This window comes from Labrus mixtus, chromosome 4 (assembly GCF_963584025.1).
Source record: "Labrus mixtus chromosome 4, fLabMix1.1, whole genome shotgun sequence".
NCBI classification, from domain to species: domain Eukaryota; kingdom Metazoa; phylum Chordata; class Actinopteri; order Labriformes; family Labridae; genus Labrus; species Labrus mixtus.
This window is the reverse complement of record NC_083615.1, coordinates 20,352,133-20,369,465: the sequence shown is the minus strand read 5'-3', so window position 1 is coordinate 20,369,465 and position 17,333 is coordinate 20,352,133. Positions and strand designations below refer to the sequence as shown.

The 17,333-nt window shown below is 39.7% G+C and overlaps 1 protein-coding gene across 2 annotated transcripts in view; it reads right to left on the bottom strand.

Moving 5' to 3' along the window:
* The window catches only part of jph3b (junctophilin 3b), a 37,385-nt gene that overhangs the window by 5,838 nt on the left and 14,214 nt on the right, over window positions 1-17,333 (bottom strand). Inside the window, exons 2-5 of one of the 2 annotated variants that reach the window (XM_061036268.1) lie at window positions 14,205-14,691; window positions 12,232-12,597; window positions 6,210-6,334; window positions 4,282-5,291 (exon numbers count right to left, since the gene is read on the bottom strand). In XM_061036268.1, the coding sequence (XP_060892251.1) occupies window positions 4,282-5,291; window positions 6,210-6,334; window positions 12,232-12,597; window positions 14,205-14,691 (1,988 nt within the window). The remainder of the gene's footprint in view (window positions 1-4,281; window positions 5,292-6,209; window positions 6,335-12,231; window positions 12,598-14,204; window positions 14,692-17,333) is intronic. The other variant, XM_061036269.1, reaches the window with a different exon arrangement.

The window sequence follows — 17,333 nt, the reverse complement described above, 5'->3', positions numbered from 1 at the left end:
ACTATTTTGGTGCAGAAGTACTCTATAGGATGAAGGAGAAGAGACGCATGTTTTTTTTGGTATATGGTGCACTTGCCAAACCACCACATCAGTAAAATGTGAAGTTGATTGATAAAAAGATTCCTGTGTGTGTTTTGCTGAATATATCTGTATGTCAGAAGCAGCATTCTCTTTGTGTAATCATCTTAGTGTGATAGTATCTGTGTATGCTGTGAACCTGCCTAACACAAATCTGCAGCGACTATCTGTGTGCTGTGAACCTGCCTAACACAAATCTGCTGCAAACACACAAGCACATACACCCCACCTCCAACCACCCTCCACCCCCCTTTCACTGACACACGCCCACTGATTGGCCACCATTGAAGCAAGGCATAAGCTGTTCCCTAGCAACAGAGCACTGGTTAACCAATAGGGGGCCTTCTGAGAGGATGGGACTAGTTTGCCAGTCTGCTGTTACTAAGGTGCAGAAAGGACTGCTGGGGTTCGCTCCTTGCATGTATATTGGTCTGTATGGTTCCGTCGGGGTGTGTGTGTGTGTGCGTGCATGTGTATGTGTGCGTGTTTGCATACATGTGTATGTTTAGGAGCAAGAGAGTGTGTACTCATAATGTGCTCAGTGCATGTCTGTTGATATCGTTCACGACTGCTGTGACCATATTATCATCCAGGATTAGCTTGGTCGTGTCTGTCCACCAGCCCAAATCAAGACATAGCCAAAAAATTCTATTATAACAGCATAATCCTCCTGCTAGCTCAAAGTACCAAAAATCTTTATTTCATGAGGTTAACCCTTGTGCATCTCCCCAGGATTATCTTAATATGTGGGATAACAGTGTGTTATGTCACTGGGGATGGAATGTATCCTCATGACAGTGAGCAACAAATCCTTTTAGTCAAATCAATGTGTGGCAGTGACATGACGGATATGACAAATGCACCATACAGCTGCTATGGAGAGTGGATATTTAGGCCAATAAGAGATATGCAGGAGCTCCAACTGTTCAAAGTGGCAAATTATCAAAAGCTTATTATTACCAGTGGATTAAATGACAATTGAAAAAAACTAAAATTGGACTGTATGGTGATGAAACCAACTTTTTTCAGGTTTTATAGCCTGCAAGTTTGACATTTGAAGTCTCAGTGCTCTCATCAGACTAGCTTCCAGAAGCAGCTGTATTCTCTTTTACTTTATTAATCCCTGACAGGAAATTCAGTTTTTACTCTGTTTTCGAACATGCTACACACACACGGACTAGAATTACCTACACATGCACAAACAAGAACCTATGCCCATGTACGGATGGAGAGATGTCGGAGTGAGGGGCTGCATACAAAACAGTGCCCAAGCAATAAAGTATGTCTTCTACAAACTCCTCTTGAAATAGCCCTGCAGACAGCAGACAAAGCACTGACTATAGATAGAACAAAATAATGAATTATTATAATTAATGCAGACTTAAGAAATTTCGAGGGGTATTCATGTACAAACTATGTGAAAGTATCTGCACTTGGTATTTATGTTTAGCGAGTAGATTCTGTGTACTTTAGATCTGGGGCCTTTTAGGGATTTTCTATCAAACACCAAAATCAACAGAAAAAGTTTGGTGAAGGCTGTTTTTGTTCATTATGAAAATCAATACAACAGTTTTAATCATTATTGGAGACAAATCTACAAATATCAAAGTAAACATATTTGTGCAGCCATAACTTAATTGATTGTATGTTGGAATTAATAACACAAAGATCAATTATGCTGACTGTAAGCGATCAGTTGTCTGTCTTATCTGTCCTAAGACTATCTGGTGTTGTTTGATAAGCTAAAAATTCTCAGGTCAGGCAAAGCCTATACTGTATATATCTAAGAAGCATTATAATGACACATCATGCAGCGTTAATAGAACTTTAACTTTAACTGTCTATTTATTTATTCATTCATTGCACTAAAACTGTTTATTTACTCATCCAGTCACTGCACAATAATAACTGTATATACTCTTCACTGCACTATAACTTCACTTATTTGCACTATATCTCGCTCTATATATATTTGTTTACCTAATCAGTCACTGCAAAACAATAACTGTATATATTCTTTCAGTCACCACAACTGTCTATTTATTTATTATTATTATCATTCATTCACTGAACAGCAACTGCTCTGGCCACTTTTTGCATATTTCTCTTTCATATCACCACAAATAAATTTTTGTTTTTGTAAACGCTGCTGTATAGGATTGATGCTAACAAAGTTTCGTTGTGTCCTTGTATACAACGATAATAAAGATTATATCTATATCTAATCATAAACTCTACAGGAAAAGTGTTTATGTTTATGGGTTTTCAATCAGACATCAATTTAGTATGTATCATTATGGTAAGGTCATCATGTAATATTTATTATGACGTGTGCTGCTGCCCTCATACCCTTGTGAAATAGATCTTGATCTCAATGGGTTAATTACCTGGTTAAATAAAGGTTAAATAAGGTCTTAAAATATAAACTGTATATAGTATATACAACAATCTATTGTAATGTTAAAGTAAGATTCATAATTTTAATTAATTTCTTCTAACAAATTTAACTTGCAATTACTGATTGTTCGGATTGGAGAAATTCTAAAACTCAACACTGAAATAGTATTGTTCACTTTTAGGTTGATATGGCGGGGCTTCCACCAGAGCTTAGCTTGCCCTCCCACCTGCTAGACCTAATTCAACCTCGAGCTGGGCTTAGCTTAAGGAAATTTAAGAAAGGTGAAAACCTGACAAAAATGGATGGTGAGCTCCCAGAGGGACATCTCTTGGTTTAACCAGAAGATAGAAGGTCTCAGATCAGTCCTATTTGTGCCATGTGCAGAAAATAACATTCAACTCGGTCAGCACTCTGAGCTTTCACAAGCTACCATCCTGGGCAAGAGATTGCGACATTCATAAACCAAGGAAAGTCAAAACCAAAAGTAACAAATACATGTTCAGAAGTCTGATAACAGGGTGGCAAGTGGCAATTAGAAGGTAAAGTCTATCCTTCAGGGCAGCCTGAACACTTAAACCAGCATCAGGTCAATCAAGATGCGGTTAGGCATGCACACCTTTCTCAGTGCAACGGAACACACTATGTTTCCAGGTATAACTTTTTTAGGGCCCTGTTGAGGGGGCTCTGGGTAGAAGATACTTGCCACCTAACAACTTTCCTTTGCTAACTCAATATGGCATTAACAATAGCTGTTCATTGTTCTGCAAAAAGCCTTGTTCATGTTTCATTATGTTGATATTACACATGTTTAGCTGCTTCATATTCATTTGTGATTGCCTGTATATTCATTTTGACACTTCCATTCTTATTTGCTCATCAAACAAGAACATGTTGTCTTGATATATTTGAAGAAAACTGTCATCATTATAAACATTTCTTTCTCCTCGTCGTCCATTCTTTCCCAGAGGGCCAACCCTAACTTTAGCGAAATGTAAAAGGCATATTCACAGTACTTGAGGATGTGTCAGCAACTGATATTCTCCAGCTGGTCACTAAGTGTGTGAAAGGGTTACTCCAGGTAATATTCAAACCTGATTTGTGAGACATAATCTGCAGTTCATATGTAAAAATGGCTTATGTCAAATGCTCGTTCTTAACTTTGCCCCTGATGTGGGTAAAAACAACACAGATTAGAGCTGTAAGTAATAAAGACAGATTAAAGTAAGCTCCAGAGAATACCATGAAAGATGATAAAATACTACACAGAACTTATTTGCCCATGAAATTCATTTTAGAACCCCATCAGATAATAGATGGAACAAACACTCTCTACATTAAAAAGATATGGTTACTCTTTTATTATATTTTGGCTGACATAATAAACTTGATGTTCAGGAGCTTTTTAACCCTACAGATATGTTGACCTTGTGTTAGACTAAACGTCAGCTCTGCAGCTGACATGGAAACAGTGTTCAGCTGAAGGACATCTTATAGCAGAGTAAAGACAATTTTTACTCTACTAATGCCATGCCCAGCGCCCCCTAATCGTTACACCAATACCTAATATCATTTCAACCAGGTAATGTTCAGAATAAGATTTCTGAGTTGTTGCATTTTGTGTTTACAGGATGTGCTTAGAGCTTACATGTTTCAGTGATTGTTTTTTTTCCTAAAGTTCAGCTCAAGTTACTTGTAGTTTTCGATGTTTGACCGCAAATAGGATCTGAAAGTCATTTTAAAGTGCTATTTTTAATATACCCCAGTCATAATGTTGTGTCTGTAACAGAATGGTGTTAGACTGTTACTTGTCTTACCGAGTTGCTTTTTTTTTGCAGAAGGCTGTGGTCCTGTTGCTCTGGTGTGATGGGGGAGGACTTCAGAGGAGGAGAGAGTGTAAGATCCCGTCGTAGAGGCTGCGATTCCATCTTTTCCCCCCCTCTGTCCAGCTTGTGCACTGAGTCTTTACCCCCCTCCTGCCCCTCTTTCCCCTCTCTCCCTTCCCTCCTCTCCTTCGCATCTCGGTTCTTATGCCTTTGTCTTTGCACAGTGTGCGAGCGCCCCTCTCCTTGAAGACGGCTGTGCCCATGCCTCTCTTCCCCGTGCCCATGGGGCTTGTGGGTAGCTGAGTCTCGAGGCTGTAAAGGCTTCATCTCCATTTCATAATTGCTAATTTTTTCCTCATCCTGCTCAAGCAGACGACCTCCCCTGCTGTGCACACCCCTGTGCCCTGACGTCCAAGAGGCAGAAGAGGACGACTCTGTCCACTTGTCCCTTCTGGTCTGTCTATGATTGGATGACCCATGCTCCCGGGACTTGTGATTGGAGGAGCTGTGTTTGTGGCCGTTGATCCGGCTTGCTCCTCGTCCACTGACCCCACCTGTTTTTGAAAACATCCCTCTTCTATTGTCCTCATTCCACGTGTTGGCCCGTTGATACTCCCCTTTCCTTCCTCCTCCCTCATCACCTCCCCCACTTCCTCCCTCCATCAACACCTGGATCTCTGTCTGCCCCACCCCTCCACTTTTTTCAGCCCTTTCTCCCGCGTCCCTTGCCCCCCCAGTGTGGTCCACAGCGCTTTGTCGGTGGAAGCGGGCACTCTTGCTGCGCTGTGATGGCCGAGCAGGGGGAGGAGGGGTGTGGGGGGGTGAGGAAGAAGGAGGACTGAGGTCAGGCGTGGCAGCGTCATTTGAGGGATCGTCTGAGCCTGTGCTTTTTACATAGAGGTCTGGGCTGTCTGCGGTGCCAGCGCTACTTGACAACCCTTCACCCTCAACCTCACTGGACACCTGACGTTTGGGACGCTGGACCTCCATGCCTACACAAGACAGATGACACCAGAAAGATAACAGACATAATTAGAGATTGAGTTTTCTAAAACAAGTGCCTAAGTTAAAAGTTATTGAAGCTATAGAGCAAGTGACAATCACCAACTCTGAGGCAGCTGATAAAATCACAGATTTTGTCCCAGGCCAAGAATCCTTTTAATTAGAATGCACATTGATTTATTCTAACTTTACAAGTTCTGATTTATTCCTGCCCTGCATCATCTATATCTGTATCTGGGCTTTACATACTGTACATGCCATGAGCCCATTACATCTTTGTACATTCATAGTGATTCCGTAAAGGCTTAATATTCTTGTCCCAGTCTGCGAATTCACACTGCGAAAGAATGGCACAGCGGGAGCTCCACATAAACACAGTGAGACATGCACAAACACACAACGCTACGCTCCGCTCCCCTGCTGGCTCAGCTGATCCCGTCTCAGCCCTGTCACCCCTTTGTCACTACCTCTGAAGACGGTACAGAGGGAGGATCACTTTGTCCCCCTATTACGTTCTGGGACATTCTGATTGAAGGTGAACCGTCACAGGGATGTAAATATCATGCCTTGAAATGGCAGTCTGTGTGTGTGTGTGTGTGTGTGTGTGTGTGTGTGTGTGTGTGTGTGTGTGTGTGTGTGTGTGTGTGTGTGTGTGTATCACTGTGCTGAGTGGGTAGGCCACCTGCAGTGCTGTATAGGTTTGAATGACAGGGCCAGAAACTCAAAGCTGGAAGGTGGTGTACACTGACCTTTTTCATCAACCCACACACATATAAAGATAAAAACTTGAGTTTCATTGTTCATGCAGGTGTAAACAGGCACTTTATTGTTATCGCTGGGTTTTCAGATCATGAATATGTACTGCATATGAGCAAATATGTATAATTTCTTAGTGTGTGTTTGCTCACCATTTCCTGGGTGCTGGAAGGAAGGAGAAAATTGTTTGGCAGTAACCCTTGCAATGCGACTCTCCTCTTGGGCCTTTTGAGCTGCTCCTACTGCTGCCTCCGCTTTACCCTGTGCATGAGCCGTCCTGTCAAACAGAAGACAGGAAAGCAGATATGTGGACTTTAATACATAAATCCAACAATAAAATACACAGATGTCTTACCTCTATTATAAAATAATAGGAAAGGCAAATCAGCTATTCATAAAACAACGTGACGCTTTTGTCAATTTGGTCAACGCCTGGACCTTACCAATCACAGCAAAGTAGCAGTATCCTTAATCTGCAGGCTGTATCAGCTAAACTTGACTAGTTGAGTTAAAGTGAGGAGTTGATGCTATTAGCAAGCCTGTTTAGCCAGATTTATGACACATGGCCATGTAATAAAATGCAAAAAACATACAATTTCCATAGGGATTCAGAAAACCAGTTTTTATTCACAGGTGGGAAGGAAAGGTGTGTGATCCTTATCTGTGGCACCAGCATTTCAGTCAGCAAAGGAAGTAACATGGAGTGTCACAATTTACAAGTCCAACCATAGTAACTTTGCACAGGACTCAGCAGCATGCAAAACAAAACAACTAAAAAGGCAAGTTAGCTGGAAAATACACTGAAAAACAGCACATTCTATACCGAACCAGTGAAAAAGGCCAATACGACAATGACGGCATCATTTCAAGTTGCACACATAACAAAGTGCAAGAAGTCATTGTAAAAAATGCAGTTCCTTGACTGTCCACTTGAGGCTGGCCCCAGAAGACCCAGAAGTCACATACACACCCCAAATTAAAATGTTCATTTGGACAGCAGAAATCAACATGCTCACAGACTGGTACGAAATACAATTTTGGTCTGAATAGCTAACGTCTTCATCTGGACACATTGTAAACAGGGGGGAATTTTTTTAAACTTTCCGTAGTGGTGAGAAGTTAATCAAAGATTTTACTTTGTTAACTGTTAATCCATGGGCAAAGACGTTAAATTCGAGATCAGTTAATCAGTTAATTCTGTTAATATTAGACAAAAGTTAAAATGAACGTTAACCAAATCGTATCAATTAACAACAAAAACATCATCTCTTTACAATGTAAATATGATGGAGTTCTTAAGAGGCCACAATGCTGAAAAAAAAAGTCATTAGAGCTCAAACTCATTAATAACATGTTCCTGTATTGAACATGTGAAAGTAATAGAAACTTTTTTTCATATATCACCTTCCCTGAGGGCCACCTCATTATCCCATCATTTAAACAACTGCTGTTCTGTGTATATTCTGTGCGTATCACTCACGCTGTACATCGCTAGCAAGATCTGATTCCTGCGATTCCTGTGATGTAAACTATTTCAAGATCCACAATCTACACATCTGTCAGACCACCAACACACAAACAAGCTTTATGATTCAATTTTCTTACCGTCTACCTTACATCCATAAAGATCCACAGATTGATTCTGTCAGCTGACTGGAGTAGTAACGTACAAAAATAATGTTTATGGAAACCAAAAACAGAAGTTAAATGTTCTGTTTATAATTTTTTTAAATTAATGACCACCTTAAAAATCTATTAAAATTAACAAAGATAATGAACAGTTAAGGTATTAATGGACATAAACTCAGCTCTGTTTATCCGTTTTGATTTAATGGAGATCTAAAGTTAATATTTATAAGGGGCGTGGCTGATTTTACTTATAGACGGGCTTATTGTAGCTCGCCTCAGCTTCAGCTCTTTGCCTGTTACTAGGCTGACTGAAAGTTAGTCTGAGACAGCATTTCCAATATGGTGAACACTGTAACTGGGTTTCAAAATGCTGCTTCAGAAACCAATGGGTGATGTCACTAAGATTACGATAATGTAAATAAAGTCTCTACAAATGTAACTTTTTTTGAGATGAAAAAAAAGTTGCCCTACTAACTATCTTCCAAGGGAGAAACACAAACACAACTTGTCTTTAAAACTTGTCAATAATTATTTACAGAATATAGATGTTGTTCTGTATCTGAATGTGAAATACTTTATTAATACTGGGTTATTTGTGTATTTTGCCGTATGACTTTGCAAATAAAAAAACTGTGATTTGATCAGCATTTATGTTTCACTGGGAAAGAAAATAAGGGACATAATATAAAAGTATTACCTGTAAAAATGTGTTAATGAGAGCTGTTACCTGAATCTGTGACTTTGACTAGAAAAAAAATATTGTTAATCAGAAAGCAGCAAATGGTTGTGTCAACACACATCCTTTTCACATTTCATTTAAAAATAGCCAGTTTAGTATGGAAGTAGCCTGATAATTAGACTACATTTAAATTGTATTTACTTCACTCAAAATATATATAAGCTGCTGTAAGTTTTAGCTTTTTGGTATTAATGATCATAGCTGCTACAATGTACTTGGTACATTTTTCCTTACAGCCATCAACTATAAAAACACCAAATTCATTTGTTTCAGAGATGTAAGCAGTGATTAAGCGTGGCTCATGTGTCTCAGTTACCTCACACATTATCTAAAACTATTTATTTACTGGGCTGTAAGAGGTGATATTGATTCATATATCTGTAGAAACTGTTATTTGTTGCTTAAAATGTGCTATCGAAAAATGTATCTCCTTGCCACAGTTTATTATACTGATAACTGCTTCTCTTTAACCTTGTTTTTAAATCTCCCATGCAACGATCCTCATTTTGTCTTTGTTGCTATCTTTCATTTCATTCTATTTTAGCCGGTCTTTCACTCTTAAGAAGGGCAACGTTCTTTGTCCCTCCCTTTTCTTTTCTGGAAGTGCTAACAGTCTTGATGCAGAGATGCACATTGATGACTATGGATTTTTAAGCTCTTTGCCTCTAAGTTTCTATTTGCCCCTCTGCACTCTATGCCAGTACTGCTATGCCAGACCAACAGTGTACTCAACACCGCTGTGTGTGTGAGTGCATGGCTGGTGGTTGTGTGGGAGGTAAGATGTGAGGAGAGAGAGAGGAAGCCTGTCTTTACGTCTCACATGACAGACATTTTGAGAAAAGACTTACATTCAAAGTTGTTGATTATTCCAGTGCAAACCCACTCTTGCAAGGCAAAGTGTGTCTTTACCTTGGAGCTCACAATAAAACAGGAAATGCACCCTTCGTCTCTTCTGCTCTCTTTTACTCAGTCCACCTCTCTCAATTTATCTCCCACTCTCTCTCTTCCCTCCCACACTTCATGTCCCACTCATGTCTTCTTCTGGTCTCACCTTTTTTTTTTTTTTTTACCAGTGATTCCAGTGATACTTTATTTCTAAATAAAAGCAGGGTTGAATTCAAACAGCAAATAAAGTACTCTCAATTTAAGACAAAAATACAAATGAACTATTAACTATTGAAATTTAGAAAATGATCGTTCTCAGATCTTGGACACAGAGTCACGCTATCCTTGACCCTGATTACAAAACCGTTTTTTCATTAAGATTCAAGAATATCTGCAGCAAAGTCTTTTACAGTCGTTCTGCTGTGAGGATTCTCCAGTTGCTCCACGAGTAAATATCCCTGCTGCTCTGAGACACACAGAAGAAGAAGCTATCCTGCCCTGGGCAATGCTGCTGGTGGATCGAGGTAAGAAATGTTCTGTGTATGGGTTTAAATACGTCTTACAACTAAACTGTCTGAAAATGCCTGCTAAATATTAAGGGCATCACAACTTCTGGTCCTACAGGCTAAATTAATAGTCAGGGATCCCCTCACAAAACTAGAATGGCTGTAAACTCTTGTTCCTTGTTTTCCTCTGCTAATCCAACAACTTCACAAGCAGCATTTAGAAAATATAAACTAATAAAAAATCATAGTGTAGAGTCATCACATCAATAAATCACTGGTGTAATTATTAAGTAGCACAAGTATAACTACTGGAAACACACAAAACAACCTTTGGACAGCAAGTTCCACATTGTTAAATTACAAAAGTATCTACTATAGAAACTTAATCTCCCTATACCCAGGGAGAGACAACTCACTGAATAAGTGAAACAACCTCCATCTAAAGAACACAGCTATTCTCTGTGTGGACAGCATCTACAGTGTATGCTGACTGATTGTTGTACACTGAGTGAGGCAAATGTGAATTAATGAAAATTAAGATATATTGTGCTGCAGATTTATGGATAATGGACTGTAAGAGGGGCTGTTATAGAGGCCGGGCAATGACTGTTATTGCACATCCTCTCAAAGTCAGGCGGACAGGTACAGTGCCGTCTGGACCGTTTAACCGGTATAGGTTAAAAGCCTATCAGTGGATTGCTCTCCGGGTGGGGAGTGAGTCCTTGCCCCAAGCAAATGAGATTAAATATCTCGGGGTCTTGTTCACGAGTGAGGATGGGATGGAGCGGCTCGGCGTCAGCAGTAATGCAGGCGTTGTGGCCGTTGTCGCATAGAGGGAGCTGAGCCTGAAGGTAAAGCTCTCGATTTACCGGTCGATCTTCGTCCCAACCCTCACCTATGGTCATGAGCTATGGGTAGTGACCGAAAGAATGAGATACAAGCGGCCGAAATGAGTTTCCTCCAGAGGGTGGCTGGGCTCAGCCTTAGAGATTGGGTGAGGAGCTCAGACATTCGGGGGAAGCTTGTAATGTAACAAGCTACTTCTTAAAGTAACATTACCTAACACTGGTGACTGTTCTAACCTGTTACTGTACCATGCATGCTGAAATGAAAGCAGGAGGTTCCATGAATAACACTGCTCGGGCTAACGAGCTGGATAAGCTTGAAGTCACCCCTAGAGTTTGGCACTTTTGGAGATGAAATCAATATAGAAGATGGACACCAGTCCAACAGAGGATTTTAAAATGTTCACCAGTTCTCAGTGGATAAAATAGTAAAGGCAATTCCTATGGGAAACCTTGGTTTTATATTTGATCTCAAATGCAAGTTCACACACAAAGGAAAGAATTACACCTCTATCATTAAGCTCTTCAAGTGTATGGACTCATCCAGAGGCCCAAGTATAGTAACATGATATTGTAATAAAACTTTGGTACCGAGCAGGATATACATCGTTTCAGCATGTTATTATATAGTGTTGTCAGGTGTGTTTCTTTATTGTCCTCTGTTGAGTGGAGCTTTATTGTTTGTCATTTTTATGTGGGACCACAGATGGAAATTAGCGACAAGCTAAATCTGGTGCAACCATCTTTAAATTTTTCTTTGTCTAAATGATCAATGTCATTGCACACTGTCCCTTGATAAATAAAATAAATGAAATTAAATGAAAACATAATTATGTTATGTTGCATAAAGATTTGTCATCCACAAAGAGAATTAAACTGATACCTCAGTGAAAATGTAGGTAGACCATTTCTTAAAATCATGAAAATGTGAAGTTTGATGTAATCATAGTTTGGGTTAGAGAATTTGGTCATCCTCAGAATATGTAAAACTAAATTAAGCCTCCGTTTTTATCGGAGAGCTGGGAATGTGAGTTGTTTTGCTGAGACGTTTGAAAGAATGTGTAAAGATTCATCTGGGTTAGTTTTATAAACAGAGAGTAGACTGAACTGGGTAAACATTTGGCAATGTTTTATGAAAAGCATGAAGACTGGGCTTTTATTTTAACATTACAGTCATCCAGACGTTTTCACTTAAAATCGTTTACTTATTTAAAAAATAAACACTTGCAAAGTCAAAGATAATGTCAACAATCTGAAAATGTTTGTGCAGCAACAGGACCTCATGGGTAATGTTTTGTCATTGCTGGGGGAAAGGGGGAAATGCAGACAATCCCACAACTTTGTTTCAAATTTTGAAAAAAAAAATGTTAAATTAAAAAAGTGACACACAGGGAAGCGATTTTCATGACAGATATCTTTGTTACTGACATCTTCAAGATTATTGCTGTGACCTAGCAAGAAGGTACACCAAAAAATATCCAGAGAATGTGACTTTAAATTAAACCAAGGGAAGGGAGGGATTCAAAATAAATAAAAACAATTTATTCACACACTACCACTGAGCCCCTACCTGGATTGAGCAATCTCAGCCTTTTGCCGGGCAATGTCAGCTGACTTCTGCGCTCCCTCCACAGCCCTGTCAACCTTCTCTCTGATCTTACTGGCCCGGAGGGGAATCAGGTTCTTCCTTTTGCCACTCACTAGGATGTTTTGTTTGTACTTCCCCTCCTCTTTTGTGCCATCAGGAAACGTGGTGCAGCCATAGCCGTGGCGTTTGTTGCTTAGCCATTCTCCCTCATACTGCAGCCCGTCAGAACGTCGACTCACACCAAATCCACTTCGCTTATCATTCTTCCACTCTCCACTGTAGGTCTCTGTTGCCGTGGCGTCCACCTCGTCGTCAGCAACAGCCAAATCTGTGTCTGCATCTCCAAGACTGGAAAGTAGAAAGGTATCATTTGTTCAACAATCCCAAAAATAATTTTGACAAAAATAGGTTTGTTGTAAGGTAAACTATATGAGAGCTCTTCCATGAAGTGATATAAAAAGTTAATCCAAGTCAGTCATGTCATTTAAAGTTCATTTGCTTCAGTGTAGTCCAAAGTCTAAAATGTTGCAACACAAACAGAAAATGACTGTAAGATTGACTTGAAGAACAAGTCTCTACTGTTTCCTTCCACTTTCTGTGCAGCTTGCATGGATGTTTTGCTGCTGAGGCAAACCAGAGCGGCATTCCCTAAATCTTTCAGACATTTCTGTGGCGCAGATGGACTAGTGGTTAGACCACGCCCCATGTGTTGAGGCTATGGTCCTCCGGTAGGGCAGCCAAAGTTCGGGTCTGGCCTGTGGCTCCTTAATTGCGTGTCGTTCCCCACGTTTCCTACTCTATCCACGGTCGTACCAAATAAAGGGAGAAAGCCCCCAAAAAATCTTCACTATTGTTAAGGTACTTGAAGATCCACTCTTCACTTAAGCATATATCCTGTAAGAAAGATAGAAAAACAAAAAGAAAGCTGGACATTTTTTTTATCTGCTGCCACTGCAACCTAACCAATGATAGGCAATCCCTGGATGGGTTAACATGAGTGAAATTATATTTCTCTTCCCTCATCCTTGCCAACAAGTCATCACAACTTAATAAGTCTGTGTCAGCTACGTCACCCTCAAACAGATCTGGAGCTGCTCTTGTTTGTCATGTAGTAATTGTTCCCTTAAAAATGAGGCACCTGAATCCAGCATACTTAGATTTTTTTAAGCCTTGTGTATTCAATTGTATGATTTATTTACCACGTCATTCAAGTCAAATATGTTTCTATTTAAGCAATAAATTAATTACAGACTTTGACTATCTTGTGTAAAAAAAGATCTCCCAACAGCATAACTACACTCTGAGCTGGTGTGACCTCTAAGATTGGTCAGAAAATGTTAAAATAGACTATACACAGTTAAGCATGGAGAGTTAGATGGCAGGCTTAAGCAACAGGACACTTTTAATTAGGGGCCGTGGCTAGATGAAACTGACCTGTTGCCCTATTGGGAATTTAGGACTGCAATCCAATTTGAAGACACTTAAGCAGGACAGGTGCTTGTTTTTTCCTTGATGTCCTTCAGAAGAAGGGCAGTGACCATGAACTTAATAACACCACCCGTTCACCTACTTTTATTAGCTCATGATCGAGTTTATGAATCATATTTTTTCATTGCCATTTAGTTCAATCTGTTGGATATACTTGAAAAAAGCTGGTTCAACTAAATCATGCTTTTAACTTTTCTCACCTGCATCAGTCAGGTTGACAACACTTCTTTTGTTGTCACTAGTTATTGGCATTAGATTAAGATCGTAAGGTACATAGTGTTACGGACAATATTCCTAGGACCAAAACAAAAAAAGGCATTCTATCCTGTCATGGTATCCACATGATATCTATCTGTAACTTCAGTTTGAGGAAAACATTTTTAGACAAGGCTAGAAGATGTTTTAGACAAGGCTTGTTGTAGTGCTATAACCAAACCCATTCCCTCCACCCTCCACTCCTGTATTACCTGATAGTAGAGTTGATATCAGATGCAGCAGATGAAACGGTACTCATTCCAGCCTCACTTCTGAAGGAGCTCTGTTTAGACCTCTGGGAGGCGAGAGAGCTCCTAGACTCTGACTTCCTCAGCTTGAGCCCAGACAGAATAGACCTCCGGAACAGCCCACCTTTCCTCTTTCCCTTCAGCAGCTCAGCCTCGCTGTGTGCTGTTAGCACAAAACCTCCACGAGACACAGCGGGGCTGCTGCCACTACTGCCTGTGCTGCACATGGACACACTAGTCGTCAGAGTTCCAGGAACAGGATGAGGACCAGGAACCACCACTCCACTCCGGTCCAGCAGCGCTGTTCCATTGCTGTGCTCTGAACCGGAGCGGAGAGAGTTTATGGAGGTACGGAGTGGAGAGCGAATGACGGCCGCCATGCCATATGGGACACTCTGACGAACTCCATAGCCATGCCGCATCCCACCAACCCATTGGCCTTGATATGTTCCTACAGGAAGAGAAGAAAAATTACCATTACAATTCCTTTAAAATAATTGTTATGGTGTACACACAATTTGACACAAAACCAGCTAAGCAACAATGTTGCAGGTGCTCTTGATACAGGACACGAAACTAGCAGCTAGTTAGATTGGGGGCTTGCTAAAGAGGATATTAACATTACAAATTGGAAACTTAACAAAATGTAATCCACCTATAAATGGATTAAAAAACCTAAAACACATCATTTACAAGTTAAATAGGGAATATAACTTTCAATAAAGAACACAACTATTGATTTAGTCTTGCTAACCATCTATTAAATGACTGTATGTTAATATATTTTTGTAGTGACTACTGAATGTTGCATGATCGTCTTTATAACCTTTAAGGGAATCAAAGTCCTTAGAACACTGAAAGATCATTCGTGGAAAATAAAACGTTGTCATTTCAGCACAACATCCTAACCAGGTCTAATCCATATAAGTCACTCATTTAAATAAAAATTAGCCGCTTTACTGGTAGCTCCTCCAGAATGACTCGTACAAAAACCTAAGGAAAGCAGTTTTCTGCTGGTCAAGATGGCTAACCTCTGGTTGCTCTATAGGTCAACTGCAAAAACATTTCATCACAAGTATTATTGTGTCACAAACATATTTCACAAAACGCAATCATATGTAATAAATCATTTTATGGGTTGTGATTTAGAGATCTTGTCGGTCCTGAAGAGCCCTGTTAGTTTGAATATTTTTGGGTTATTCTACTTTATAATGTGCATATGTGGTGGATAGTCTTGTGTACTTTGGGTCACATTATGGCTCATTGGCAGATTTCTCTGACCTTGTAATTGCTGGATGAAAAGTGCAGTATGACCTCAGTGTTATAGTTTTGTTTTTCTTTTCTGTCCCTCTTTCATTCAACATAATCATTTCTTACTTTCACAACTTATTTATCTGTCATAAATTGATTCCTGCTGACAACATTTTATATTAAAAATGAAAAAAACTTTTTGGTGTCACTGCCTCTCTCTCCAAATACTTACAGTAAGATGTTTTAATGATTAACAATACAGTTGAGAAAATAAAAATCAATGGAAAAGTAGAACAGCACATCGGAGTGACTTCCCCCTGTCTGTCCATCTATTCCCACCACGTCTCTGCCCCACACATACTGCAGTATAATAGTCCTTACATCCCCATGTTGCTGAAAAGTAGGGCATCTGAGTGTGTGTACTGCTCTCTCTCTCTCTCCCCCTTTCTCTCTCACTCACACACACAGACACACACACACACAAATGGAAATGTGTGTTCCAATAGGAATACAAGAGATCCATCCTGCCTGCCCATATCTCTGATGTAACAGCACTCTGATTCATTCTGTAGCAAACGCACTCGCTCTAACCAAACTACATGACCATATAAGGACTGCAACAACGTTCCCCAGCTCTATTGCAAACACACAAACACTTTCTTTGTGGGCTCAACTGTGAGTGAAGTGGGAAGGAGTGAATGGCAAAAATGTTATAAAGCAATCACATTCTTGGCAGGTTCTAAGATGCACTCATAATGAGTTCTACGTCAGTAAGGAAAGGTATTTCATCTGATCCTTTCCTGATCATGCCTATATGCTTCCTCTCATCCTCCAAACAGACACACCATGTCCGAGTCCATGTCACAGACAGCTGGCCAGCACATCTGGCCAGGCCTTTGTAATCATGTTGGTTCACAGCTGTACAACCATATGACAGACAGATCAAAGAACAAACTTTCACACACACACTCACACAAACCACACACAGGACTTACACACACACACACACACACACACACACACACACACACAAATACTCATGCATTAAGTACCATTTTCAAATGGCATCTGAAACAGAGGCAAGAGATATGTAAAATAATCCAGAGGAAGAGGCAGAGGGAGCCTCACCTGTGTTTGATTCTGGGTCATTAAAGGAGAAGGTAGAAAAACAGAAACATTATCATCTTGCATGAATAACAATTTTTGGTAATATGATTACTTAAAAGTTCATAATGAGAAAAACTCTTGCTGTCAGATGTACAACCCAGTTAAACGGGTTAAAATTAAGAATACTTTAACTCAGTATGCATAATAAAGAAATCGTTAAAATAAAAAAAACCTAATATGTAAGTTCATATGTAAGTTCATATGGCACTGTATCTCAAAATAGTCACAATTTTGGAAAATTTCTTAATTGCGCTAATGTTATTGATATTATCATAAAATTTCAAGAGAAGTTCAACAGAGCTGGACTGTCTGTACAATATTTAGCTACAGAGTCAGCTGGTTCACTAAGCATGGAACACAAAACTGTGACAAGCTCAGTAATTCATGTATTCACACAATCAAAGTTTTTTTTTTTTAAACTATTTTAATGTTACCCTTGGCAACAAATCAAATGGGAGCTCAATTGATATCAAAAGGTACAACCATTCATATTCTGTTACTTTAGATGTCAACGGTGAACATTTAAGATCTTTATTCAGTTTTTACAATTTTAAGGGTGCCATCAATACTACTGTAAATACTGTAAAACCTATCTGTAAAACACAATTGGTTTGATAGCAGAACACAACCTCTAGAATGGCCATAACGTGTAATCAATATTCAATAGAAACTGAA